Source organism: Colossoma macropomum, unplaced genomic scaffold (assembly GCF_904425465.1).
Source record: "Colossoma macropomum unplaced genomic scaffold, Colossoma_macropomum, whole genome shotgun sequence".
Lineage (NCBI taxonomy): Eukaryota > Metazoa > Chordata > Actinopteri > Characiformes > Serrasalmidae > Colossoma > Colossoma macropomum.
The window spans coordinates 32,110,399-32,137,365 of record NW_023494791.1 but is presented as its reverse complement, the minus strand read 5'-3'; the positions used below and the strand labels follow the sequence as shown (position 1 = coordinate 32,137,365).

Below are 26,967 nucleotides of genomic sequence, written 5' to 3'. Positions count from 1 at the left end.
CTAAATAGTTTATCTTCATGTAGTACAACTAGTTACATTTCAGTCATGTTGTGAAAAAAAACATGATGTTATCAAAAATACAGATAGAACACTTCTTAACCAGTCAGACTGTGTTGTCAGAACTACATGTTGTATAAATGACACTACTGTACACACACAAACTGCCTCTGCACAGACTCTTCTGCACACGTTGGTGCCATACAACATGTGGTACACACCTGTATAACACACACACACACACACACACGCACATACACAATGCTACGACAATGCACACACCCCTATTACATGCACATATACTGATTTCATACACATCACTAGTACACAGAAGGTCACACACACTCAGCCAGAGACTTTCAGTCCCAGCTCACACCCACACACCTCCTGTTCGTACGCTGTGTGTGTTTTTTTTAAAGCTCACCTGAATAATGAAGGCTTGTCACAGCAGTGCTTTGTGTGAGGAAACCAAAGGGGACCTTTTTCCCACAGATTTGATTTGACTTTGCCTGGGTAATATTATGACAGTGGGTGCTAGACACCCCCCAACGTCCTGTCAGAATTAATTTAGCCAAGTAGAGGACACTTTACTGCAAATGCATGCTGTGTATCTGACATTTATCCATATATAATCCTCCACACACACATTTTCACTCAGGGACATCTGTTATTTTTCTCATACACAAGGAACCCCAGAAGCGATGGCCCTGGTGTGATTATATGTGAAATGGCATGCAAACAAAGCCTCAACATTCAGAGCCACAGTTATATACTCAGCCACACTTTGGATAATTAGCAGCAGTCATGGAGAGCACGTCAATCAGAGCCTTAGAAACTGTTGGCGTCCCAGTCAAAGTTCTAAAGATTCATGCAATGCATCTGCTTTTCATGCTATTTTTTTCTTTCAAATATACTGGGAGTCAATAATAGTTGCACAGAAACATGTCACTAACTGATGTTTAGCAACTTTTTTTGATGGTTTGAAAGGATCTGTACCTACTGTTCACTTTGAGAACACTACAAATAAAATAACTGGATAATTTAACTAAACAATGTAAGATGCTGTACCACTCAAAAAGTGATGGCATGGTTTGAGAAAATTCAGGCGATGCCTTGGCCAGTACAATCACCAGGTTTGAATACCCGTACATTTCCGCCAAAGATTTGAACTATAGTCCCATGTGGACTAAAGTCCCAGAACTATAGGCACAAAAGTTTCCAACAATATTATAAAACGATAAGCGTGTTTCCACCAAGATGATAGGATGATTCACACTTTTCCACCAAGGTTTCAGAAACTTTCAGCATTTTTCCATCAAGGTCGTGTAACAATAGGCACATTTCCACCAAGGTTCTGGAGATACAGGCAACATGTGACTAAGGGTTCTAGAACTACAGACACCATTCCACCAAACTTTTTCAGGTAAAAGGTTTAGGAAATTATGGGCAGTTTTTCTCCAAGGCTCCAGAATCTTTTGAGAAACTATGATCTTCCAGAGCTATAGGCATTTTTCCACCACTAAACTCTCACAGAGCTGTAGGGCCTTTTCCTTTGAGGTTCCCAAACTTTTGAGGAAATATTGTGAAGTATCCTGGAAAAGAACTGCATTCCTGTTTTGTTTTAATACTGTAGGGATCATAAGCATTATGTAAAATAATAGATGTTTATGTTTTGTTAATTTTCTATTGGCATGGTAATCTTAAAACAGCAAAGTGTTTTGGAAGATTTTTTAGACTCTTCATGCTAAACCAGGCTAGTTTATCTTGGTGGGTCCACTTTTCTATTTTAATCCCTGCTCTTCCTTTCATGTTTGTTCTGCTGGCATCTGCAACAACTTCACTTTTGTTTTTAATGGCAGAATGGAAGGTTCTGGAGAGCTTACATTTAATCTGCGATGTTCAGTATGGCAAGCCACACGTATCCTAATCCACCAGTCACTGAAAAGCCATTCGTTTCGACTTCCAGTGTGTCATAATGCAGCTACTGTGCATTTCCTGTGTTACTGAAAACAAGATAAATGCATTGCATGTATGAGGATGAGTAACAAGCAAGAACGCTAAGTGAAGTGTTAGCCTCCATGTTTTTTTTAACTTTTCTTTTGTTTTTTTTTTATGTTGGACATTGTGAGTTTGTTAGATTGATGACCATGTTAGAAGTTATTTCCCTACATACTGAATTTGTAACATTTCAAAATGGGACACGCTAGTAGCTTCCCAGCAGGGCTATCGGCTTTGCTCCATTTACGCCATGTGTTATGAGTCTATGTCTGTTTGTGTTTTTGTGCATCTATGTGATGTATGAACACTATTAGTCCTGGTTGTGTATAAGCTTAACATCTTTGCGTTCTTTTTAAACCACTGCTCTCTTTTTTCTCTCTCTTTTTCTCTCTTCTTTTTCCTCCTTTTTCTCTGAAGCTCATCCGGAGACGTATGTCCAAGGTACTGTGTCTTCTCTTCCTTGCTTCGGCCCCCTTTTCTGTGCATTCATGTCCCAGTTCAGCTCTTTTATGACATTTTGATTGCACATTAATAACCTCTTCTCTCTCTCTCTCCCTTGCGTATATCTGTTCTAGAATTACTGTGATTCTTCATTCCCTTCTCTTTTCGGACTGTCAGAAATCCAATGCCATGCCCTCAGCATTTCTCCTTGGCAAATGTCCCCAATTTGCTGAGCAGTGTGCCGCCCCCTACAACACCACACACACAGCGAGCTGCTTGAGAGAGGCTTGAGCATTTGGTTTTGAAAACAAAACACATTTTTTTGCTGATTTTTTTTGCTGAAACAAAACACATGATCTGTAGAACACACCAGTGCTCCAATTCCCATTGAGTTTTACATACAGCTTTATAGTATCAGTCAAAGGTTTGGACACATCTACACATAAAAAGTTTTTTGTGTAGATTTTTTAAATGTTTCACATTTTAAACTAAAGTTCCTTTAAGACTATGAAAAACATTCATTCAATCAGGCCAGTCCAAATATTTGGCTGGTGTTGTATATAGAATATGAGGGCTTTCAGTGTGCATTGTGATTCTGTACAGTGTTACTGAACAGATATTACACATTAAATACTAAAGGAGCAGCAAAGCACCACATTCCTCTCACACAGTGGCATACACTAACATCAGCAGTTTGAGAATTTTTAAAATTCCAGTATTTGAACATTTTTCTTCTTTTGTTGGCAAATTTTGTTTCTCTTTTTATGCTATATCATATCATATTTCTTAAACACTGTTTCATTTAAAATATGTGCGGTACGCCTGAAACTTTGCTTGCTTCGATATGTTGGTTGAAAATTGTGACAGTTTTTTTATTATATGTATATATACTTGAAAACGTCAGAATCTTTCTGTGGCCGTTCTTCAGAGTCTTAAAAGCCCAAGCGTCTTGTCTTCTCTCAGTGTTTCTGTCGTTTGTCTTCAGCCTCCCCTCCTTCTGCTCCTTTCTGTCTCTCCCTCTCTCCTCTCCTACCCTGCCTGTGTGTCACTCTCTAATGTCCTGTATGCTGGACTCAAGTGCTCAGAACTTTTTGTTTTTGTTTTGTTTTTTTGTTTGTTTGTTTGTTTCCGCTACTTTTTTCTTTCCCGAATTGTCCTTCCTCCCGGCCCCCATGATAGGAGAGAGGATAGGATTTAAAGGTAAACCACAGACCCAGGGAGATTGTTTTATAAGCAATCACTCTACTTCCTCTCCCTCTCTTTCGTTCTCTCTTTATCTCTTTCTCTCTTTCTCTCTCTCTCTCTCACTCTCTTTTTCCCCTTCCTCACTTTTTTCTGTATATGAAGCACGACGTCAGCGTGTCTCTGTTGCAGTCTCCTCACTGTTTCTTGGTTGTGGTCCTTCTTATCTGGTCACCCTTCATCTTTGTTTGTCCTGGCCAGTCAACACAACACTCAAACACACACACACACACACACACACACACACACACACACACACACACACACATTATTACAGTTTCCATAGAGGACTTACTACATTATTACATTATTACTTTACTTCATTATTATTATTTTATTATGAAATCCAGTTTTTGTCTACCTCGAGTTTTTAGAACGTTTGCATAAATCACTAAATCAGCAAGGGGTGGTATAGTTAGCTTATTACAGTTTTCTAGCTATGCATTAGCATTAGTTGTACATTACCAGATGAACTGTGAAATGCTTGCATTAATGCTAAAGTTAGCAACTTAACATCTATACAACATAATGCAAGAACATTGTTCAGCATACCGGCGTCCAAAACACAACACATGCTGTTTTTTCTAGCAGGGCTAACATTAATGTTAGCTTCTCACAGTTTTAAGCTACAATGTAATGCTAAAGATATAAACTTACCATCCGTAGTTTGCTGCCTTCGCATAAATATATGTAAAATTCATAAAATAGTTCACTTTTTAAACATAACATCTTAGCTTGTCCCAGTCTTAAGCTGGCTGCTGTAGCTAAAGTTAGTAACCTAGCATCTACAGTTAGCAACCCTGCCATAAATGTACAAATTCATAAAATAGTTTTAAGTTCACGTATACACCACGGACACGCACACACCCACACACACACAAACACACACACACGTGTGTCCAAGCGTTTTGTTTTGGGGAATCCTGTGGGTCGTGTCTTCATGCATCCTGTAGCCTGAATCCTGATGTCTGTTGGTCCAGCTGTCCTTGCTGCGGCTGCTGCTGCTTTTGCCCCTTTTTGCCCCCCTATTTCCCCCCCTTGGCCCCCTGCTACCCCCTCCTCCCTTACCCCCACTGTGCAGCAGAATGTGCCCTGGGCAGAAAGTATAGCACTGGAGGCGCCACACACACCCCAAACCCAGCCAGTCCTCTCTATACTTTATGCCGGGATTCTCTCTCTCTCTTTTTCTCTCTGTGTGCTGTAGCTTCACATGGATGCTGCTCTAAAAACTCACAGGCCTCTCTCTCTCTTTCTCCTCACTCCATGACCTTATTCTTGTTTGCTCTTTTTCTATTTGTTTTACATTTTATTGTGCAAAATTGAATGAATTCTTTAATACGTTTGCTCATATAGTTTATTTTATCAAGAGCTGTGCCATGCTGCACCCACAAATGTGTTCTTTCACAGCTGCTGTTGTTAGGCTGGGCAAGCTTTACAGAATGTTCGTTAAGAAAAAAGAAAAAAAACAATCGACCTAATGACAAACAGCAAGATACGGTGAGAACAAACAGGAAAATATTATCTGCAGATCCTTTAGAGTAACAGCCCAGCTACAGTAGCTAGCAGGCCAGAGGTTCCCAACCACTGGGCAGCAGACTGGTACCATGCTGCAGTACCAGAAACTACCAGAGCCAAATCTATGTGATTTAATGTTTTAATAATATAAATATATAAATTGCTGTCAGGTAACTTTTAAACTTAACATCAGTGTATAGGATTTTTATCAGCATTCTGCAAAGCTTTCAATCTCACAACAGTAGCTGTGAAAGAACAAATTTGTGGGAGACGCCTGGAAAGATCAATTATTTTGATTTAAATTCTGATTGAACTTTTGCTGTTTCCTTTCATCCTTTTAATTTGAGCAACAAAAACTGTTTGGGTTTCACTGAGAGGTTGTGTTGATGGTGAGGATGATGATGATGGTGATGACGATGATGGTGACGAAGTTTTTTTTTTTGTTTACATTCATGTGAATTTACAGCCGTTGTGCATCTCACCCGGCCTGTGCCGAGTCTAGTGTCACTCTGTGTTCACGTTTGACCTCTGACCTCTCTCATCTGCCACTTTTTTATCTGTCCAGAGGTCTGTCTGTCTCTCTGTTTTACACATATACACACACACAGGTCACAAGCACTTTGTTCTACTGCAGCCTCTTCTGAAGACTGCACACACACTCAATCACCTGTGCACATGAACTCACTTGTGCACACACACCCTCCAGAGGACACATCTGTGCACGAACAGGGGATGGACAAAATCACAAAATCTTGACCTAGAATGCACTTATACCTTGTAGGTTTACAGTTACAGATTATAAGCCATCTTGTTGCTTATCTTGTCAGCACAGCAGTGACAGTGATATGGTAGGGTGTGTGGTGCTGGAGTGTTTTAGGCACACTTTTTGTTCTTAGGGGATATTCAGTTTGTAAACAGTTCCCTTCTCAGGCAAGGACAAAAAGGAGGTGAGGGTCAAGCTCAGAGGGTGAAGTGTGTCATATTTGTTTTGTATACATCTGAAAGGTCAAATCAACTATGTTTCCATGCACACAAAGGCCCAGCTAAGTGCTTAGTTAGTCTAAGAAACTGGACTGAACCAAGATGTTTACAAGAGCTGTATAAACATCCTGTATACAGCAAAGACTGTCTTTACTGTAGAAAAAGCCTCCCTCATGATATATGATGATTTTAAAATATGTGCATTCTTTTTCTCCTTTCACTTAAATATCTGATATTTCTTTGATATTTCTTTTTTTTTCCCTTTTTTTATTTTGTTACCCTATTTCATATCCAGTTTAGTTAATGCTAGCACCTGCTAGCCAAGTATCATCTTATTACATGATGCTGCCAAGCTGGGAGTGCTGAAGGCCAGCAGACGTTTCCTGCAAGACATGTAGAGAGTCATTGCATCTTTTCAAAATGATGCTAATGCAACGTCATTGGGCAGCTCAATGCACTTGGAGGAGAATGCTAACTAACTATGTTGGCTAGCATTGTGCTGAGTGATAGAGAGAGATATACTTTTGTACTTTCTGTCATGGATTACTATGGCATTGCTGACGACCCAATGACAGGGCCAGTGCTTAGACAGTTATTTACACAGTCAGTGTAGTTTGATTGAGAATGGTCTATTGCAAAAAATATTTAGCCAAGATCGGCTCTGTGGTCAGAAGCTAATGGATGGTATGACGATCATACCAGTGCAACACACAAAAGCATGCCGCTACCATGCCAGTGTCACTGCTGTGCTAAGAATAATCCACCACTCAAATAATATCTGGTCAGTGGTGGTCCTGTGGTGGTCCTTTTCCATTGATGGACAGAGTAGAGGGGGACTGATAAATTGTGCAGCAACAGATGGACTACAGTCTGTAACTGTAAGCCAGAAAAATGCACCTGTATGGTAGGTGTTTCTGATAAAGTGGCCAGAATGAAATGGCCAGCATTTAATGTGATGTTTCCATTATTTTGTAGACTCCCAGTATACACATGCATCCAAACTCTTTTACTATCATTCACTTCTCTTTCTCACACACACGCACACACACACACACACTCAAACCACACATGCTTACACACTCACACACTCCTGTCTTTCTCTCCTTCACTCTGTCACACACACACCACCACACCCACTCTCTCTTTCTCTCTTTCTCTCTCTCTCTGTCTCTGACTGACGGAGTGTTTGTGTGTGTGCAGAGGGCTGTCCTGGGCTGTGTAACAGTAACGGTCGCTGTACTCTGGATCAGAACGGATGGCACTGTGTCTGCCAGCCTGGCTGGAGGGGGGCTGGCTGCGATGTCGCCATGGAAACCCTCTGTGCAGACGGCAAGGACAACGAAGGAGGTGAGGGTCCAGCTCTGAGTGTGAGAGGGTGTATATATGTTTCTATGGTCCACCCACAAATGTACTCTTTCATACCAACAAGCTTTTAGAAAAAGGGGAAAGTCTCATTTAACCTAAAGAGAAACTGCCTCGAAAAAAAAGAAAAAAGCGAACATCTCTCCTCTGCCTGCATTTATTTGAAAAAATAAATAACAATTGTGTTTAGGGTTAATACTGGCTACCAATCAGTCCAAATATCAAATTCACATAGTTTCTCTCCTTATCCTCAATCATCCATGTCATGTTTGGTATTTGAAGTTTGCTACTGTAGTTTTACACTGGAGCTACAAGACTATTGAGAAACTTATAGCATAACAGTCAGTATCGTAGTATATGACTAAATCATCACTCACTTACCTCAAACCATGTTAAGGTGTTAAGTAATCCCAAATAGACTTATATATGTGGTTTCTTACGTGGACAAAAGGATGTCACATGGCTAAAAACAGTAGCAGTTACATTATCCTCAAGAGTAAAAGTAAAGAAGGAAATTTCAGACACCAGACATGTCTGATTAACTACATTTGGGGTAAGGGAGGACAGTAAGTAAATTTGATTTTTTGCCAGACTATCAGTATAACAGTGTCTTGTGCTTGTCCCAAAAACGGACACTTAAGGTTTCTTTTCTTTTGTTTGTTTGTTTGATTTTTTGGTGTCAGGACAGGTGTTTGGTTTTAAACATTTTTGGATGTTTGGATGTTTTACACAAATTTCTGTGTAAAAGTTTTAATATTTGTAATGCCTGAAAGCTTTACGTAAAAAAAACTGCTCTTTAACATTGACACATTTCTAACCCTTGCAGGTCTAGAGTTATTATTGTAATTTTGCTACACATTCAACTTATAAACACATTTATTCAAATGTTATTAAATAATTCAATTACATTTCTAATTATTTAACCAATAATTCTTTTAACAAGAAATCTTAAAACCCACTTGTCATTCTGACGTTCACCAATATTTTCTTATTTACACAAAAGTGTAAACAGTTTTGCCGTTTAAGAACATCATGAATCTGACATGGACTTTGTTTAAGGACCTTTCTCAAGAACAAATCAAACAAAAAATTTAGGAAGATTTGGTGAGGCCCAGTGTTTTTTTTTCAAAAACAGACTGTACACACCACAGTAACTTTTCATCAAATTCATATAATAATAAAATAGCTCCTCCTCTACTTAAACACAAACGTAGTATGGAATAAAAATGTAGGTTTCACACAATTGATCTACTTGTTTCACTGAACTACAAGTTAGAAATAGTAAGAATGTGTATATAATGTAAGTATTTTGGAGGACCTCAAAGGGTTAATTAAGGATTTGGCATTTTTTTATTGCCTGCGTGAAAATATACAGTGGAACGCTGGCCAGTAACAAATGGCAGTCTAATGTGTTTTTGTTGCTGCGTACTGCTTATTGCTGTTTATATTTCTTTGAATACAGTCACGGTTAAAGTAGTGTAAAATGGTACGTTCAAAAGATCTCCACTTCAGGACTTGTCAGTCTGAGCTGCAATAATAAACATAGCGCCTTAAGCACACATGCATCCGCAGCGTATCCTGTTATGTATGTTGACCTGGACACGGCCATGTGAACACATGCAGGGAATGTTTTCGTGTGTGTGTGTTTACTTTGACCATGGTGGGCTGGGTTAAAACAGATTTATAAAAGGGTCAGATCACAAATGAAGCAGTTGGTGCTTTTGGACAGCCATTTGGTGTGTGTATGTGTGTGTGTGTGTGTGTGTGTGCGCACGCAATTGCAGTTTAATCAGGCCTGAAATTTTAATCCAAACTCAAATTTAGCCCAAATACTTTCAGACTAAGCTCGACCCACAGCACCAAGTTTTGAATCTGAATCTCTCCTAAGTCCAATAACATTCTGTGATAAACTGACCTGAATCGGCCCATCATCACCCAAAGTGCCTAATAAAACCTAGTATTTCCAATGATAGTGACAGTTTAATTACAGTGTAGCAATAATAATAGTCATCATTAAATCATGAAAATGAGAAGGAAAACTACAATAATAATAATAAATAATAAAATCATCAACAGTCCAAAATTAATTTTAAGTTCTTGCCAGATTTTTACAGGATGTATAACTTTTATACTTAGAAAATCAACAAAACATGTCATTTGACCAGGGCACCCAAAGGTCTTCATATGACTGTGTGGAACATAATGTGAGTGTGATTGTATGTCTGGGTGCCTGCCCTGCAAGGGACTGGCGACCTGCAGGATGTTTCCTGCCCTTTTCTTTCCCGCACCCCCGTGACCCAGAAGGATAAGCGGCTTAGATAGTGTATGTGTGTGTGTGAGTGTGTGTGTGTGTGTGTTTGTGTGGAATATGGTGCAAGTATGTATATGTTCTGCATGGTTTGTTGTTGTTAAGTTGCTAATATAACTGATATTGACAGAAATCATTCTGATAATCTAATAATTGACTGTTGCTGGATTATTGATTATTGATTCATCAAAACTCACAGAAACTCATCTAAGACTGTGATTGGTCAAGATGATCACAGCACACGGTGTGTGTGTGTGTGTGTGTGTGTGTGTGTGTATGTGTGTGCGTGCATATATTATTTTAAAACTCTGATGGCAGTGCACTGTGTGCACAGGGCTTTTTATAAAGTAAGTGTGACGGATGGTCGGGGTTTATGTTTGTACCTGATGGGGAGATAAAGCATTAACCAGCTGTTTACTCAGCTTGTGTGTTTCTGTGTGAAACGGTGTATCATTTGTTAATCGTTATTGTAATATTGGCCTTTGCAATACTTATTATCACAGAAGGCTGCAATATGCAAATGGGCCCAATACGTCCATATTGTTTTAATAACAATCCATATTGTGCAGCCGTAGTGTGTGTGTGGAATAGTACAGTGCCTTAGACTGGCCTACTTAGTCCTTGTATTTGCTTTCTTTTTTCCCTTGGGGACACATCTCAAATGAAACATGCTGTTCCCTACATAGGGCGCTACTTTTGAAGGAATATTTCCCAGAGTGAAAGCAGTGGTGGACCCAAAAGGGACGCAAATGCTTTCCATTTGCTCTCACATACACACACACATGCACACACACTCAGTCGTTGGGACTCCTTCTGCAAATATTAAACCAACTAAAACAGTATGTAGGATTTAATCCCAATAAATGGAAAAAAATGTCACTTTAACTGTGAAAAATGAGCAGCGTGTATAAGATGTGTATTTTAATGTTTTTTTAATGTAATTTTCTGATTTCTTTTTCTTCACAATCATTCAGATTCCCCACAAGAGGCTAATAGCACTCAGCATGAGGAGACCCACAATCAGTAATGCATATATGGACACAAAAAAGTTTCTTACCTAAAGATAAGGCTCAATGTTATTTATGGTGACTTTTTCCTCAGCTTCCAAATCCAAAGACACTTTTGGGGGAACAATTTTTTCATCAGGCAAACTGTAAAACCTTAAATTATTGCTGGCTTTACACACGATGTTGCCGCCTCAAACTAAACAACTTTAGGCAGTTTTGTACTTTGCAAGGCCTTTTGTTTACAAACATCTGGATTTGTTCTCTAGTTTTCCTAAAGGCTACAACTGCCATAAACACCTGAACCTAAACTGTGTTTCAGCTTGCATGACCGTGCTTGAGGAGATGACAGTGGGGAAATGTTTGATATTATACACCTGACACAGTTAGAATAATGACTACAACTTCCATGAGCGATTGGACTTGATAAAATATCCGAATGGAGATTCAAAGGGGATTTGCACATGTGCAGCTATGATCGTTTTTTGTGTTTGAGCAGGATTTATTTTTCCTAGCATGTGCGACAATATTGTTACACTGTAAAGCTCTGGTGTGTGTGTGTGTGTGTGTGCGTGCGTGTTGTACAGAGGCAGAAAGCAATTTGAGCATCATCAAAAGTAGTGTGGTGTGCAAAGGTTTGGGTGAATTTTGCCCCCTGATCAAATGACATGTTTTGTATATGTTTAAAGTGAAAATAAGTTCACGTCCTCTCCACAAAACACACTGCTGTACATTTTACTGCACAGTTACAGTTTATTTGCTGAATTTAACATATTGGGAGAAATATCTAAAATATAAAATATGGCCTGTGGAAAAGTTACAGCACATTTTATGTTCTAGCTTTTTCTCTCCAATATGTTAAACTTAGCAAAATGCAGAAAAATATGATATTTATGTTTGTTTCCTGTGGAAAGCTCATTATTAGACTAGGGATGTTCAAACTTTTGCGTACAACTGTATGAATTCATTATCTGTCCAAAGGAACTGTACATGAATGCAACAATAAGTTCATAATTTTAGAAAACACAGATCTATTGTCAGATTTTCTAATCCTCAGATTTCTACTACCAATCCAAACTTACCTCTTTATAATGTTCATGTTGCAAGGAATCATTTTTTTTGCATTTACAACTTTCATGGTAGATGTTCCATTCACTAACCTGGAACCATATATAATGAAACAGTCCATATAATGACTGTAAAAACTAAGCTGCAAAAACAGTTTGTTTTGAATTCATTGTTTTTGTGATGCCATGAAAACCAACACATTTGCATATATTTATTTGTATGTCTACAGCAGTTTAGCCCTGCTCATTCCCACTGAAGTTAGAAGGAGTGTATCAGCCTGGACTGCTTTTTGAATCGATCACTAAACAGGGAAGCCAATCGGAACAGAGCTCATTTACTTCTATCAGTCTTAAAGGCACAGAAGCAAAAACAGCCTAAGAGGGCTCCCGAGTGGCGCAAGCGTTGGCCCTATCATAAGGAGATTGCGAGTTCTATCCCTGGTGATGCTACAGCCATCCGTAACCGGGAGTCCAAGAGAGCACAATTGGCCTCGCTTTCTGGGTCACTTGGATGGCCCCCCTTCTCCCCATCACTCAACACGATGCTAGTCAGCGCAGGCGTCTGTTAGCTGACGTAACAGATCTGGCGGTTGGTGCTTTCCTCTGAGCGCGTTCAGCTGTCCAATGACATTGTGTGAGCGGCATTTCGAAAAGATGCAGTGGCTGCTTCACAGGTCTCGGAGGAAGCCTGTGCTAGCCTTCACCCTCCTAGCGTTGATAGTATCGTGTGATTGGGGGAGTCCTAACTAGCGGGTGGAATTGGATACGGCTAAATTGGGGAAGAAAATTGGGTACAGCCTAAGGGATAGAGAGAGGTTAGAAAATGGTCATGTAAAAATCAAACACTGTTTTGAGGACATGAACCCATACAAATGCCATAACTTGACCACAGACCTTGGAACAATATGGGACGTGGGCTGTTTGATAGTAAAATATATATGTCAGTACAATCTGTTCATATATGTTTTGGTGTGTGTGTGTGTGTGCGTCTGTGTAGATGGTCTGGTCGACTGTATGGATCCAGATTGCTGTCTGCAGAGCTCCTGTCAGACACAGCTGTTTTGCCGTGGATCACCTGACCCAGCTGACATCATCAGTCAGGGCCAGTCAGCTTCCTCACAGCAAGCCGCTCAGTCCTTCTACCAGCGAATTAGCTTCCTTGTGGGACCAGAAAGCACACATATCATTAGCGGTGAAAACCCCTTCAACAAAAGGTGAGTGTGTATGTGTGTGTCCTCAATGACCTATCACACTCCACATTTTTAAATTTTAATTTAATCTAAATTTTCTCAAGATGTTGAGACTTCTCTTTCTTCTCCAGTCCTCTTGAAGCCAGTTTGAAAATGGTCGCTGTGGCTTGAATGGCAAGAAAGTGTTTATTAGTCCACATCACTGTGCTTTATTGCAATTGATAATCAGCATGTCTCATTAACAGCATGTCCATTTGTAAATAATCAAATAAAGCTATAAGCCTTGAACAAATATAAAGCTAGAAACTGTTTTGACAGAGGGAATAATAACAGAATAATAACACACTAATTTGTGACTTTTAATAGTTTAGCTGTTGGTTTAACAAACTGGAAGCAACATTATTTATTTCAGAATATTCCTACATTCCTGACAAAACATGTGCATTTTTGAGAAAGAAAGTCATTGCGGAACTTGAGTGATAAATGATGAGGTCATGAAGCTTAAATGAACCAAATAGGAACTGACTGAACAGCGGAGAGTTTAAATGGTGGTAGTATGGTACGCATTTAGGGCATTCTCAGACCTCAGCATCAGGTTTTAGACAAAATGGCATCTCTTCCCATTGTACAGAACAGCAAGATGTCACCACACTGGACATTGTGTCCAGTGGGACTTTAATTTAAAACAGTCTTGCAGAGTTTTTACTGGTCAAATACAGGTATTTACGGACTTAATGATCAGTGACACCGTAGAGTTATTTCGGATGGCACCTTCTCAGAGATTTGTATGGTTACCACGGCAGCAGATGTCCACACAGCCTTGTAGGAACAAACTCATGACCTCCGTTGAGATAATAGTGTGGGAATGTAAGAGGCCACGCGCTGTCCGACCCAGTGGCAGGCCAGAGGCATTTCTTGCGGCAGCGCTTCTATTTCTATTAACTGCTAATCTCTAACAAATATGCTGTTTTCATGGGGAGAATGGAAAAAAAGAGAAAAAAAATCTTAATAATGATTTTACATAGAGGAAATGTAACCATAGCAACTCTCCCTTGTGCCCAGATCCACAGGTTTTAAGGGAAGCTTCACCCAAACCAGCTTAAACTGGGATGTTGGCTTGTGGACACTTGTCAATTAATTTTCAATATAGAATATAATGAATCCCAGGCGTGGTTATGATGTACTGTTTTAAGGTATTATGACAAGCTGAGAAGTAGCAGATAGCAGATAGCTTATAATAGATGATCAGGGATGTGGTGGAGGGTAAATGCATGTAAACGCATGTAAACAATTTTAGCTTATTTGAAAGGTGTTTATCTTTTTTAATCAATTATTCACCTTTCTTTAGAGTTTAGTAACTTATTTTGTGTTTTCTCACTTGCTTATTGGTATTACTTACAAAACCTAGGTTGTGGCTGCAGACAGCTCTATTCTGTTTAAATTTTCTTCCTGTCAGCCCTTACATGCTCCTCCACTACCTCCCAGTTCCGCTCACCAAATGTAAAAAGACTATGCAATACTATGTAATACTAGATTCATCAGTCTGACTGCTTGCTCATGCTGCCAAAACACACAATTACAACTCCATGGTATTGACAGAAACATCTCATGTGCAGAGTGTAATCCAGGAGCTCCAGAGAGCTGGTGGGAATGAACTTGGAACAAACACTAAGCTCTGGTTAAATGCATTTCAGTTAGCAAACAGTTTGCGTACAAATTAGGTTATAATTTTTTAATTAATTAATTTAAGTTATAAGGGTTGCCATTGCAAGCCGTCAAAAAAATGTAATCAATAAAGCCATGAACCGAGACGCAAAGCATGTCCTGAGTGTATGAATAAGAATTAGCAAATTATTGCTGTCAGAACAGAACCTTATCAGTTTTGTCCTTTTTAAATGTATTTATTTTTACCAAATTTTAAATTGCCAGCTATCATTTTAAAAATTTTGTGATTAATTGCACAGTAGACAGGTTCCAAAATTACTTCAAAAAAATCTTGTTTCATTAACGATACATGCAGTTAAGATGTTTTTTTTTTCCTTTCTTCTGTGAAGTTACTATTTTGGAGATAAAAGAGCTGAAGACGCTATAGCTTTTCACTTATGTTATGGGTTTATGACACACGTTGTACAAACTCCCTTAGAGAAACATTGTTAAAACCCCTCTACATTTTTCCATCTGTTGCAAACATCATGACACTAGAAGCATGCATAAAATACTGCTGCAGCATTTGTCATTGGTGAAAACACAGCATCACAGAAATATTTCACTTTGCAGGCAGCACCGCACCACTTCTGATATCGGTAAAAGCTGTTTTTGTGGGAGCTGGTGCCACCCCAGACCCCCCAGACATGCCACAGCTTTAGCCATATAGCTAGAAATCACAGGTTTAATGATACGTTACACTAAAGCAGTTTCGGTGTGTTTGTGACTATTTCATGTGAAAATGTAGTCGTCCATCATTCCACGATTACGCTTTTTTTCTCCCACTGAACTTTAGGGTTTGCCCACCGATTTTTTATTGTATATATTTCTGTCAATGATGGCTATAATAGCTTTGGTTATGGGGCAAGTCTGAGCTGCATTAAAGTCAAAATCATTAGAAAATTGGTCTCAGCTAAGTTTACAACATTAAGCATTAGCTTCATACACTGTATTTGTTATTAGTGCACTGCTGTTACTGTTGATCGTAGAAACAGTAGTAGTCCTGGTAGTAGTATTATTGTGCATTAATTAGCCCACGTGTTCAGTCACACTTTTGGAAATGCATGTGTACATGTTCATGTATGTGTAAATTTGTACAATGACAAATTCATTTGTTTATTTTGCTTTTGGCTTCCTGTGTATGACATAACCCACATGTTCTCGTCAAATTCAATCCGTGCTGGACTCACTTCAGTTAATCTGAAGAACCACTTGGCAGCAAAACGGCGGCCGTGACAGATATCATGATTAAGCTACAGCAAACATTTTAATAGGCTCAATGCCACTGGCCCAGATGTGGGCAAATTAAGCCTCTAATACCGCAGTGGCCAGATAAGGCCAGCTAATCCAATAAGGCTACGTGTAGGCTAATGTGATTAAAACACAAACGCAGGAAACACGCAGGGCACAGCTGTGCTGAATAAGAGATGATTCAGCCCGAGAGGAGAAGAGTCGCAACACAGTTAACAAAGTTAACAGACAGTCAGACAGTCCTATCACTAACATGTAAGTTAGCACAACATAGTAGGTTATGTGATTTTAGACGAATTCTGTTGGTCCATTTACTTACTTATCTCTTTCTCTCCCGTTCTCTCTCTCTCTCTCTCTCTCTCTCTCTCTCTGTTCCAAAATCTACTGAAAGATCTGGAATAATCCCTCACCAAATATTATGGTTTCAGCATAGAAGCATAAGTAAATAGAACTCTGTTTTTTTTTTCTCTTTTTTTGTTTGTTTGTTGTTTGTTTTTCTCCCCAGTGTTCAAACTACTTTCCAGTCTACCTTCTGTCAGCAGCGGGCTATGGCATTTTGCAGCCGTGTCTGTTGCAGATTTGCTGACTCAGTTTTAACAGTAAATAAATAAAAACAACATGCAGGTGAACCATTCTCCTTTTATGGGTTTGTATGGCTTTTAGGACACAGTTTGAAACAGCACCTTTCTTGATAGTCCTTTTACTCTTACTTATGTCCACTTTCAGCCTAAAATCACACTTGCACAGTCCCCCCACCCTTGTAGTCAAAGTATTCCAAATATAGTCGACCAGCCAAGACATGTTTGGTGTGTTTGAAGTTTGCTTGTTTAATTTTATACTGGAGCTACACTGCTAATGCAGCTAACAAGCAATGGAAGCTTATACCCCACCAATTAGCATGGTGCAAACTACATGACTAAATCATTACTCACCCAAGTAGTTAAGTAATCTCAAATAGACTTACATTATGTAGTTTCTGATGCTGTATGACATACTGTCATCTACTGTCATCTACTATAATGTAACATTAACTGTAACTGTTAATGTTAGCTGCATTAGCATAGCCCTAGGCCAGCACTAAAGAAGCAAACTTGAGGAAGTCACTCATTAACTTGATCAAGGGTTTAAAGTGCTCAAAAACCTCTTATCAGAGCATGTGCTAAACTCTGTATCGGTCTCATCACCTAATTCAGTTTGTGGACAACTCGCTAGCCATCCAACATGCTGTCATTTACCCCTCAGAAATAAATGCAGTGGAGCGCATGATAGCTAGCAATCTGGGGCAGTGAAGAACTTATTTGGACTGCACCAGACAGTTAGAACTTTTATCACCTCTAATTACAGGTGTAATACAGAAAGTTAGGAGCAAAGTTTTGACTGGCTACTGCTGTGGCCAAGAACCACAGACTTTGACAGGAATAGACCATTTAACTGACATGAAAAAACGCTGACCTGACAATTTTTTTGACATGCTGGCAGATGCTCTTGCTCTCTATAGATTCCTTATTATCTCCCACACTCCAGAGATGGTCAGAGTAGATTAGGCTTCTGGGTGTTGGCTGCCTAAAATGAATGAAACAGGGTACATCTGTGTGACCCCTGTACAGGAGAGTGGGAAACCCTGTATGAGTGAAGGCAGCCATAATCTCTGTGCTCTGGAGTCATTTACAGAAAGAAGAGATAAAAGGAATGTGAAGAAAGGAAGGAAAAAAGAAAAGAAAGAAAGAAAAAAAGTGAAAAGAAAGAGTGAAAAGAAGAGAAAGGGAAGAGAGACAGAAATAAAGGACAGAGGTAGAGACTCATGCAGTGCATTAATGTCCAGTAAAATTTTTTGTAATAGCACAGTAATCAATTGTGGTCATAGAAAAACTGAAAGAAAGAAAGAAAGAAAGAAAGACAGAAAGAAAGAAAGTAAAAAAGCAGAGAAAGGGAAAAAGAAGAGAGTGAGAAAGAAAGAACGACATGCAAGCTGTTTGTAATAAGATAATAAGGAATTGTGGTCATAGAAAAACTGAAAAAGTGGAGATGGATGTGTATGAGAGAGAGAGAGAGGAAGAGGTGTGTGTGAGTGTGTGTGTGTGTGTGTGTGTGGTGTGTGTGTGTGTGTGTGTGAATTACAACCTGCATTTAGACCTCTCAGTGCTGTGATGTCTGGCTGCTGCTGCTTTATGGCTGTAAGTGGTTGTGAGTTATAGCTACGCTGAGGACTTCCTGATATTTATAGAGTGTTTACCTGCACACATGACACAGGGGGGAGAGCAAGAAGAGGAGACATAGAGAGAGAGAGGGGATGAAGGGATAGAGAGAGAAAAAAGAAAGAAGGGGAAAGAGAAAGAATGAAGAGACAGAGTTTGAGAAAAGAGAAGAGTAAGACAGTGAGAAAGGAAGAAGAGGAGAGAAAGTGAGAGGATGAAGCAAAGAGAGAGAAAATGGAGAGGATGAAGGGAAGGGATAGGGAGTGAGAGAAAAAGACAAGTAAGATAGAGAAAAGAAAAGGAATAGGAGAGAAAAAGAATATAAACACAGAGAGTGAGACAAAGAAAAGAGAAAGAGCAGGGGAGAGAGGGAGAGGATGAAGGGATCTAGAGTCAGAAAAAGAAAAAAAGAAAAGGCTTTTTTGTGGAACTTGTGCTTGTTAAATTTATTTCTGCATTACGTTCTTCAATCTTTGCACAAGCTATTTGTTCTCTATACGACTGCGTGCACCGAACCATGACATCTGCACCGTGGCGGGACAAATACATGTACTGTTACTCCCTAAATATGAGAGAGAGAGAGAGAGAGAGAGAGAGAGAGAGAGAGAGAGGACAAGAGAGGACGAATAAACAGAGAGCATGAGAAAATGAGACGAGTGAGAGGGAAAGAGGATGAAGGAAGAGAGAGAGAAAAGGAGCAGGAGAGTGTGTGTGTGTCCTGTGTGTGTGGTCAGTGCTGTTCGGCTTATTAGTGTCCACAGAAGCAGAAATGATCCAGAAAATCAACCAATAAACACGCAGAGTGACCACTGCTGTCTGACTGACCATTGATTAACAACCCATATAAATCTCTCTCTTTTTCTCTCTTTCTCTCTCTCTCTCTCTCTCTCTTTCTCTCTCTCTCTCTCCTCCACCTCTCTTTTTCTTGGTTCTTTTCTGTTTGTTTAGCTGATGTTTCTCTTTTTTCAACACTCTGCTGGCTGTTCCACCATTAATTACCAATGGTGTGTGTATGTTTGTGTGTGTGTGTGTGTGTGTATTGGTACAACTGCTGAGTAAATGGACAAACACACACACGCACTATGCTATGCGAGTTTAGTGTGTGCATTTTACTCTAGACTTGTGTGGAAGTGTGTCTGTGTGTGTGTGTGTGTGTGTGTGTGTGTGTGTGTTATTGACTGTGGATCAGAAAATGACGACATTTAACATGGCTGAGAAGACTTAGAATCAGTGTTTACTCATGCACTAAATCTTATTGACTCTGTTGGTGTGTTTCTTTTGCAGTCTGGTGTCTGTAATCAGAGGCCAAGTGCTGACTGCAGATGGAACGCCCCTCATCGGAGTAAATGTTTCCTTTGTTCATTACCCGGACCATGGATACACCATTACCCGGCAGGATGGCATGTAGGTTCTACACATACTCACACACACACACACACACACACACACACACATATATATATATATATATATATATATATATATATATATATATATATATATATATATATGTACTATATATACTTAACACAGTCAGGACTACTTTGTTAAATGTTGGGCTCATTTTTGTCTGGTTTAAGTACAGTGACCTCAGGCTCAGCCCTGATGCACAAAATCATTATATTCTGCTCTTTTTGGGCCTTAGTGCAGCTTTTGATACTGTTGATCACAAGATTCTAATCCACCACCTTGAATACTGGGTAGGCCTCTCAGGCACGGTTTTAGAATGGATTAAATCATATTTAGTTAATAGACAGTTCATGGTTTCACTGGGAAATCACTGATCAAAAAAATGTAACATTTCTTGTGGAGTCCCTCAAGGTTCAGTTTTAGGGCCTTTGCTTTTGCTAGGTGATGTAATTAAGAAACATAATATAAATTTTCATTGCATTTGCATTCCTTCTAATAATCAAGACTCTGTAGACAGGCTTACCAGCTGTGTGTCCGATATTTCTTAGATTCTGAGCTCTGTTTTATCCTGCATGTAAACACAATCGCTAAAGTAGCTTTTTACCATTTGAGTAATATTACTAAAGTTCAGCAATTCTGTCTCAGAGCACCACAGAGAAACTTGTTCAAATTTGTTACAAGTGGAGTTGATCACTGTAATGCTCTTCTTACTGGACTTCCTAAGAAAACAATATATCCTCTACAACTCATACAAAAACAAAAAAGAGAGATCATATCAGTCCCATCTTTCAAAGAACTACACTGGCTACTAGTATCTTTAAGGATCGATTTTTAGACTTCTGCTACAAGTTTTTAAGGTTCTAAATAACCTAGCACCTGCTTACATCACAGAGTGTCTGTGTAAAATACAGAAAACATGGAGAGGCCTCGTTATTATGCTTCTAAACTGTAGAACTCACTTCCACCTTTTATTTATTAGAAAGTCAAGCTCAGTGCACACTTTCAAGAAACGTTTAAAAATGTATCTCTTTAACTTAGCATTCAGTTTTCACTGGCATGAAAAGTGCTATATAAGTAAAGATTATTATTATTATTATTATTATTATTATTATTATTATTAAAGTCAGAACATTTTTACTCATGAAATATACCACACATACACACCCTGTCTGAATTTTAAGTGTTCATTTTACCCTTAAATAATTCACTAAATGTCACTCATGACATGTTACATGCACTGCAGATGTCTTTGTTCAAACTGAAAGCTTTCTGCTTGTGTATGCATAGAAGGGCGTGTGTGTGCGTGTCTATGTGTACTTTGCAACCCTTTGCATCTCTTCATCCCATCTGCATGCTTATCTCACTAAATCAGCTGATGTATATGGTTATGAAGGCTCTGTTTAAAATGAAATGAATTTACAAGGACAGAATCAGTCAGTGATGGAACAGCGCTAAACACACACACACACACATAAACACACTTCACACTCAGATATTAAATATACAATATATACATACATACATACATATATACAATATATATATGTATGTACATATATATTTTATATATATATATATATATATATATATATATATATACACACACACACACGCGCACACTTATTACAGCACACACACACTTCAGTATGATCACACTCACACACAGCTTCCTCTTGACACACAACCATCTGCACGCACTCACGTGTTCATGTCTTTCTTTTCACATACACATATATTCTTTTCTTCGTACACGCTCTGTCTCACACACACACACACACAAACACTGCTGTTTCTTGACACATAGCTTAAAGCTAAGGGTTCACGATCAAAATCAGCCGAGATCTGAGGTTTTTGCTCCAAACGTGCAGTCAGCATGTTTATTATTTTTGTTTTGGCTGATCTGTGTTGCAGTTTTATGAGATAAAAAATGTAAGTCAGGTGAGTGCACTGTTTTTAAATGCTGCTGCTACACCTATACAAAAATGACGTAGCTTAATTATACATGACTCTGAGCTAAATAGCCAATCATCTCTTTCTTTAAATGCGGCAGTATTATTTTGTTTTTCATTTAAGAATTCAAAATCCTGGTTTGGTCCATTAACACTTTAAGGCTGAATTAATCTGTTCTTCACTGTTAATAATGTGATGTCTCAGTGCTGTTGCCATTATTTGATATGTAAAGAATGATGTCATTTTTATACAGTTTGTGTTACAAAATATCTTTTTGATCTTTGATACATAAAGATACATGATAGAAAACATGTACAATACACATCACTTATTGATAATTTGCTTATTAGCTGAAGACTGAGCTGATCTATCACTTGTAAAATAGAGGATGATATATCCACTTTTAACACTGCAGTATACTGTATATAGTTGGGTCAGTGTGTACCCAAAATAGATATTAAAGTGATAGTTTGGTCAAAAATCTAATTTATCTAACTTATCTAAGTTTTCTCCCTTCTTATGCCAAATGTAGTCAATCATCCAAGACATTATTGAAGCTTTATAGCCCACCAATTCAGATCAGTTCTTAGCCCCCTTCAATCGACTACTGTTGGGATTGTTTAAATTTGTTCTTTTGCCAAACTATTGCTTTAGCGATGGTGTGGGGCCTTTAAGAAAAAGAAAACTAGACTGATCTTCAATGTGACTGACCATGGAGTTAGAAATAGATAGAGAAAAGGCGAGAGAGACAGAAAGTGTATGAGGCAGAGGGGGGAGATTGACTGAGAGAGAGATTTAATAGAAAGTGTAATAGTGAAAGAGAGAGATTAGAAGAACGGAGGGAGCAGATCGAAGTAGAGATGCTATAAGAGGACTAGAGAAAGAGAGAGAGAGCGAGAGAGAGCAAAAGAGGAGAGATAGGGAAATGGAGAGAGAAAGCGAGAGAGACAGAGAAAGAGAGAGCATGAGGTGGGAGATAGAGAAAGAAGTGAGAGAGAAGGGGGGCATGAAGGTAAAAGTGCAGGATTAGCCGCTTGTCCAGCTGTAGGATCTCTTTAACTGCACAGTTAGAAAAAAAAAGAAAAAGAAAAAATGGTAAAGATAATCAGCCCAGCCATCAACATGGCTGTGTGCGCCCAATCACTGTACAGCTGTACAGCCTCTTACAGAACCCTGTTTATTAGTGTGTGCCTGTGTGTGTGTGTTTGTGTGTGTGTGCGTGTGCATGTGTGAGTTGTGTCTCCATCTTGCCTCCTGTAGCACTGAGATAATATTTAGGACATGCATGTATGTAGTAGTATATCCTAATCAACAGAGGAAGAAAGAAAGAGGAGAAAAGGATGACAAAAGTGGGAGAGAAAGAATTCAAAGATGGAAAAAGTGAAAGAACAACAAAGGACAAAGAGGAAGAGAGTAAATGCCAAACAAAAAACACAAGAGAGAAGGACAGAGAGGAAAGAAAGATAAGACAAGATAAAACACAAGATAAGGATAGAGTGAAAGAGGAAAAGAGAGAAAGGCAAAAATTTGCCAAAAATGATTCAGAGAAAAGACAAAAAGAAAAGAGGAGAGTGAAGGGACAGGAATATAAACTCTAGATAAGGACAGAAGACAACAGAGAAAGAAAAAAAGAGAAGATGGTAACAGATGAAGAGGAAGAGAGAGAACAAAATATAATGAGAAAAGACAGAAGGATAGAAGAGGAGAGAGAGAGAGAGAAAGCTGTTGGGAGCTTTTACTTTAACACAAATGCAATAATAAAAGGCCAGTCACATTATCATGCATTTTTCACTGTGGAGCATGAGAGCTGCTCCCAGATCAGCCAGGTTAAGAGCAGAGACAATTAAAGACACACACACTCACACGCCAGTGCTCACACATCCCACTTCATGTCTAATTCATCCCAGTGTTTCACCCCTGCTCCTCATCATCCACAGCCTGCTTCTATCAGCCTGCACGGACATGAAAATTACATGGCTTTGTCTTATTTTGCATGTGTGTGAGTGGCATCCTATAGAGTGGCTAACAATTTTTGCACTGGCTTTTTAGATGTTATGTTTAAGCATATGTGTGACAGTTCATCCTTTGTCGTTATTATTATTATTATTATCATTATTATTATTATTATTCATGCACGATTATCCTAATTAATGTCTATGGGAAAAGGATCATATTGACATATGGTGTGTGTCTCATTCTTTTTAAGTGAAAAATTGAAACTCATAAACCGTTTTACAGAATGCTTTACAGAATGCTGGTACAAATTCTCATTCAGCCTAATAAGAGGCTGTAGCAAACTGTTTAGAGTTAGTAGATAATGTTACCATTTTCCAGTTTTTCCATGCTATGTTACTGAGCTAGACTGTGTTGTTGTAGTTAATCAAACAATCAATGAAGGGTGTAAAGATAACTGTCCTAATGTTAGCTTGATTATACAATAAAAAAATTCACCCGCTCTACACTAACGTACAAAATAAATGTCATTTGAAATTAATAATCGTCTAAATGTAGACAAAAAGTTATGCTACAGTTTCTCATTAGGTTGAATGGAATTCTGCCAAGCTTTCGCAAACCTAGAAACAGTTACTACAAAAGAACGTGTTTGTGAGTGGAGCATTGACAGATCAGTTGGTTGCTATTGAAGTAAATTTTTAATTCAGTCTCTAAATAAAGCCACTTAGTATTTAATATGTTAAGTCCAACAGTTCCTGCTAAAAGAGTGCATTTGTGGGCAGAGTATGGATAGATCCATTTTTTATGTTTCTTTGATAAACCAATCATATCCTCTCTCTTTCTCAGGTTTGATATCCTGGCTAACGGTGGAGCTTCCCTGACTCTAAGTTTTGAGCGCGCTCCGTTCCTCACCCAGCAGCGCACCGTGTGGGTGCCATGGAACGTTTTCTACGTGATGGACACGCTGGTGCTCAAGAAGGAACAGAATGATATCCCCAGCTGTGATCTGAGTGGCTTCATCAGGCCGAGCCCTCTCATCCTCACCACTCCGCTCTCTACGTTCTTCAGATCATCTCCGGAGAACGGACCCATCATACCAGAGACACGGGTAAGAACATCCCTCGGATGTTTTTTTATGTTTACATTATGTCTTTCTGTGTTTAGTAGTACATTCTCTATACAAGACATGCAGTTTTGATAGACTGAGTCATTACATAAATAATATAAAATAATAAATAACAAAGAGACAGTTAAAGTTACTGAAGTTGAACTGGTCAGTAACTGAACTGAGGAGCAGCTCCCTGTTAAAAGGTGACAGTCTAGGGTGTAATCCTTTCCCAAATGCAGAACAGTATAGGCACGCATTGCCACAGGATTTTAGGTATTTAAAATTTTACATATACTTTGGGTAAATGTTTTTGGTGGACTTTGCGTTTGAAGGGATTTTATTTTGTCTAATGGAAACTCAGGGACAAAAGCAAGTATGCAGTAAACAACAAAAAATGTCATGCTGGAGATCCCTGGGAAATGTGAGGCCTAAGGAGATTGACTCTTTCGCCTATGCCGGCTATGGTCTCAGCAGTTTCATTGACCACAGGAGGTCAGAATTAATAGCAAATATAAAGAGGGAATTTGACTAGCATATCACACAATCTTTAGCATTTGCTAAACTGTAACACTATGGGTAGGTGGCATTCCACAGTGACATATTGTTAAAAACAACATCAAAATTAAGGCACTCTACAAACAAAAAGGTATGATGAAATGAAGAATAAAGGCAAGATGAAATTAAATGTAAAACAACTGGAGATTAGGTATAGCCTATAAAATGCTCAAAACTCTCACTCAGGTTCTAAAGAGACTAAAGACAAAAGACAAAACATCTGTCTCCAGTCTAATTGCTGAGCCAAAACTTGACATCAATTCCTGTCAACACTTCCTGCCATGTTAGTGGTAAAATAGTGGTATATCTGAAAAATGTTTTCTGCTTCGCCTTACAACACCCTACATGTTACTTTTTTACCATTTTATGCAATGTCTCAGACATCAAACAGCTTTTAGAGGCAATAAAATCTTCAGACATCTGGTTCCTACCACCACCACTGTGAACAATTCTCACTCTGTAAGTTTCTCTGCAGTGAAGCATTTCTCATCAACACTCACTGAATGACTTTTTATGTCTTAATGGTGTAATTGTGCAGAGATTTTGAAAAAATTGGTTGAAATCCCCTTTAAGCCAAGTTGACAGAGAAAAGCTAAGAAAGAAATTCATTTAAAGATGAATTTCTTTCTTAGCTTTTCTCTGTCAACTTGGCTTGATCTATAAGGTGGTTAGACCTCGTAAAGTGGCCGGTGAGTGGAAGCAAGAGGTAGATGTTTCTAAAGAAGTGGATTTTCTGTGCAGTTTAGCTCTAGTTTAGGCCCATGTGTAAAGTACTCCTGTCATGCTTGTATTTCAGCCTGTCAGAAACACAGCAGATGATCACTGAGCCTCCAATTAGATGAATTCGGGTGTGCTTTCTGGAGGAACACAACAAAAAGGAGACACTAGAGTTCAGAAACTGTATGACAGAGTATTGAAAAGCTTTGGGCTGTGATATTGGTGGAATTTGTTTGAAACTGACTGTGCTACAGAGCAGTAAGAGTGTTCGCTGCCTGTCAAAAGTCTGTGCAGTCGTTACAGCTGCTGAGTTTAAGCTTAAAGATGAACAGAGTTTAATTTGGTAAAACAATGTCACACAATGTACAAACATTACGCAATGTAAAAATCTCTGAGAATATCTGCTGAACAATTGGTCTGTCCATGCTCCGCCCACAATTTCACTCTTTTGTAGCTGATTTTGTGAGGCTGGACAAGTTTTACAGAGCTCTAGTAAAATCCCCATTTAACCAAATGAGAAACTGTAGCACAGTTTGTTTAGAGCTACTAAACTCTGAGTCTTCAGTTTAAACTGCTGCACTAACTAACTGGACTACACTAGTTTGTGTTTTATTCAGTAGTTCAAGAATTCTGTGAAATTATAAAACGATTAATAGAAAACTGTAATTATCTATTTACATTAATTAATTTTTTTGTCTGATTATTTTGCCTTAAGATCTCCAATTTTTAAATATTATAAATTCTGTATATGAATTTAATTCTAACTTCACTCTTGATTCTGTACAGCTTTCTTAGTCATTTTAGAATTGTCTACGGATGTTCATCCTTCTGCACAAATCCAACATTCCTTCATTTTTATTTGTAGCTTTCTAGTGTCTTACAAATGATTTGAAACCTGTGAAGTTTTATAGGACAGCATATATGAAGCATTTTATACACTTTTCTGCAACCAAACAAAAAATAAACAATAAAGTCTCTCTCTAATTCTGAACTAAATAGGTAGGAAAACAAGAACAAGA

General features: G+C 38.7%; 1 protein-coding gene across 3 annotated transcripts in view; it reads left to right on the top strand.

The window, feature by feature from the left end:
* tenm3 (teneurin transmembrane protein 3) overlaps window positions 1–26,967 on the top strand; it is a 452,242-nt gene that overhangs the window by 341,984 nt on the left and 83,291 nt on the right. For 2 of the 3 annotated variants that reach the window (XM_036574878.1, XM_036574880.1), the window contains 6 exons: window positions 2,413–2,436; window positions 3,616–3,636; window positions 7,375–7,521; window positions 12,913–13,129; window positions 19,540–19,659; window positions 24,415–24,676. In XM_036574878.1, coding sequence (XP_036430771.1) covers window positions 2,413–2,436; window positions 3,616–3,636; window positions 7,375–7,521; window positions 12,913–13,129; window positions 19,540–19,659; window positions 24,415–24,676 — 791 coding nt within the window. The remainder of the gene's footprint in view (window positions 1–2,412; window positions 2,437–3,615; window positions 3,637–7,374; window positions 7,522–12,912; window positions 13,130–19,539; window positions 19,660–24,414; window positions 24,677–26,967) is intronic. The other variant, XM_036574879.1, reaches the window with a different exon arrangement.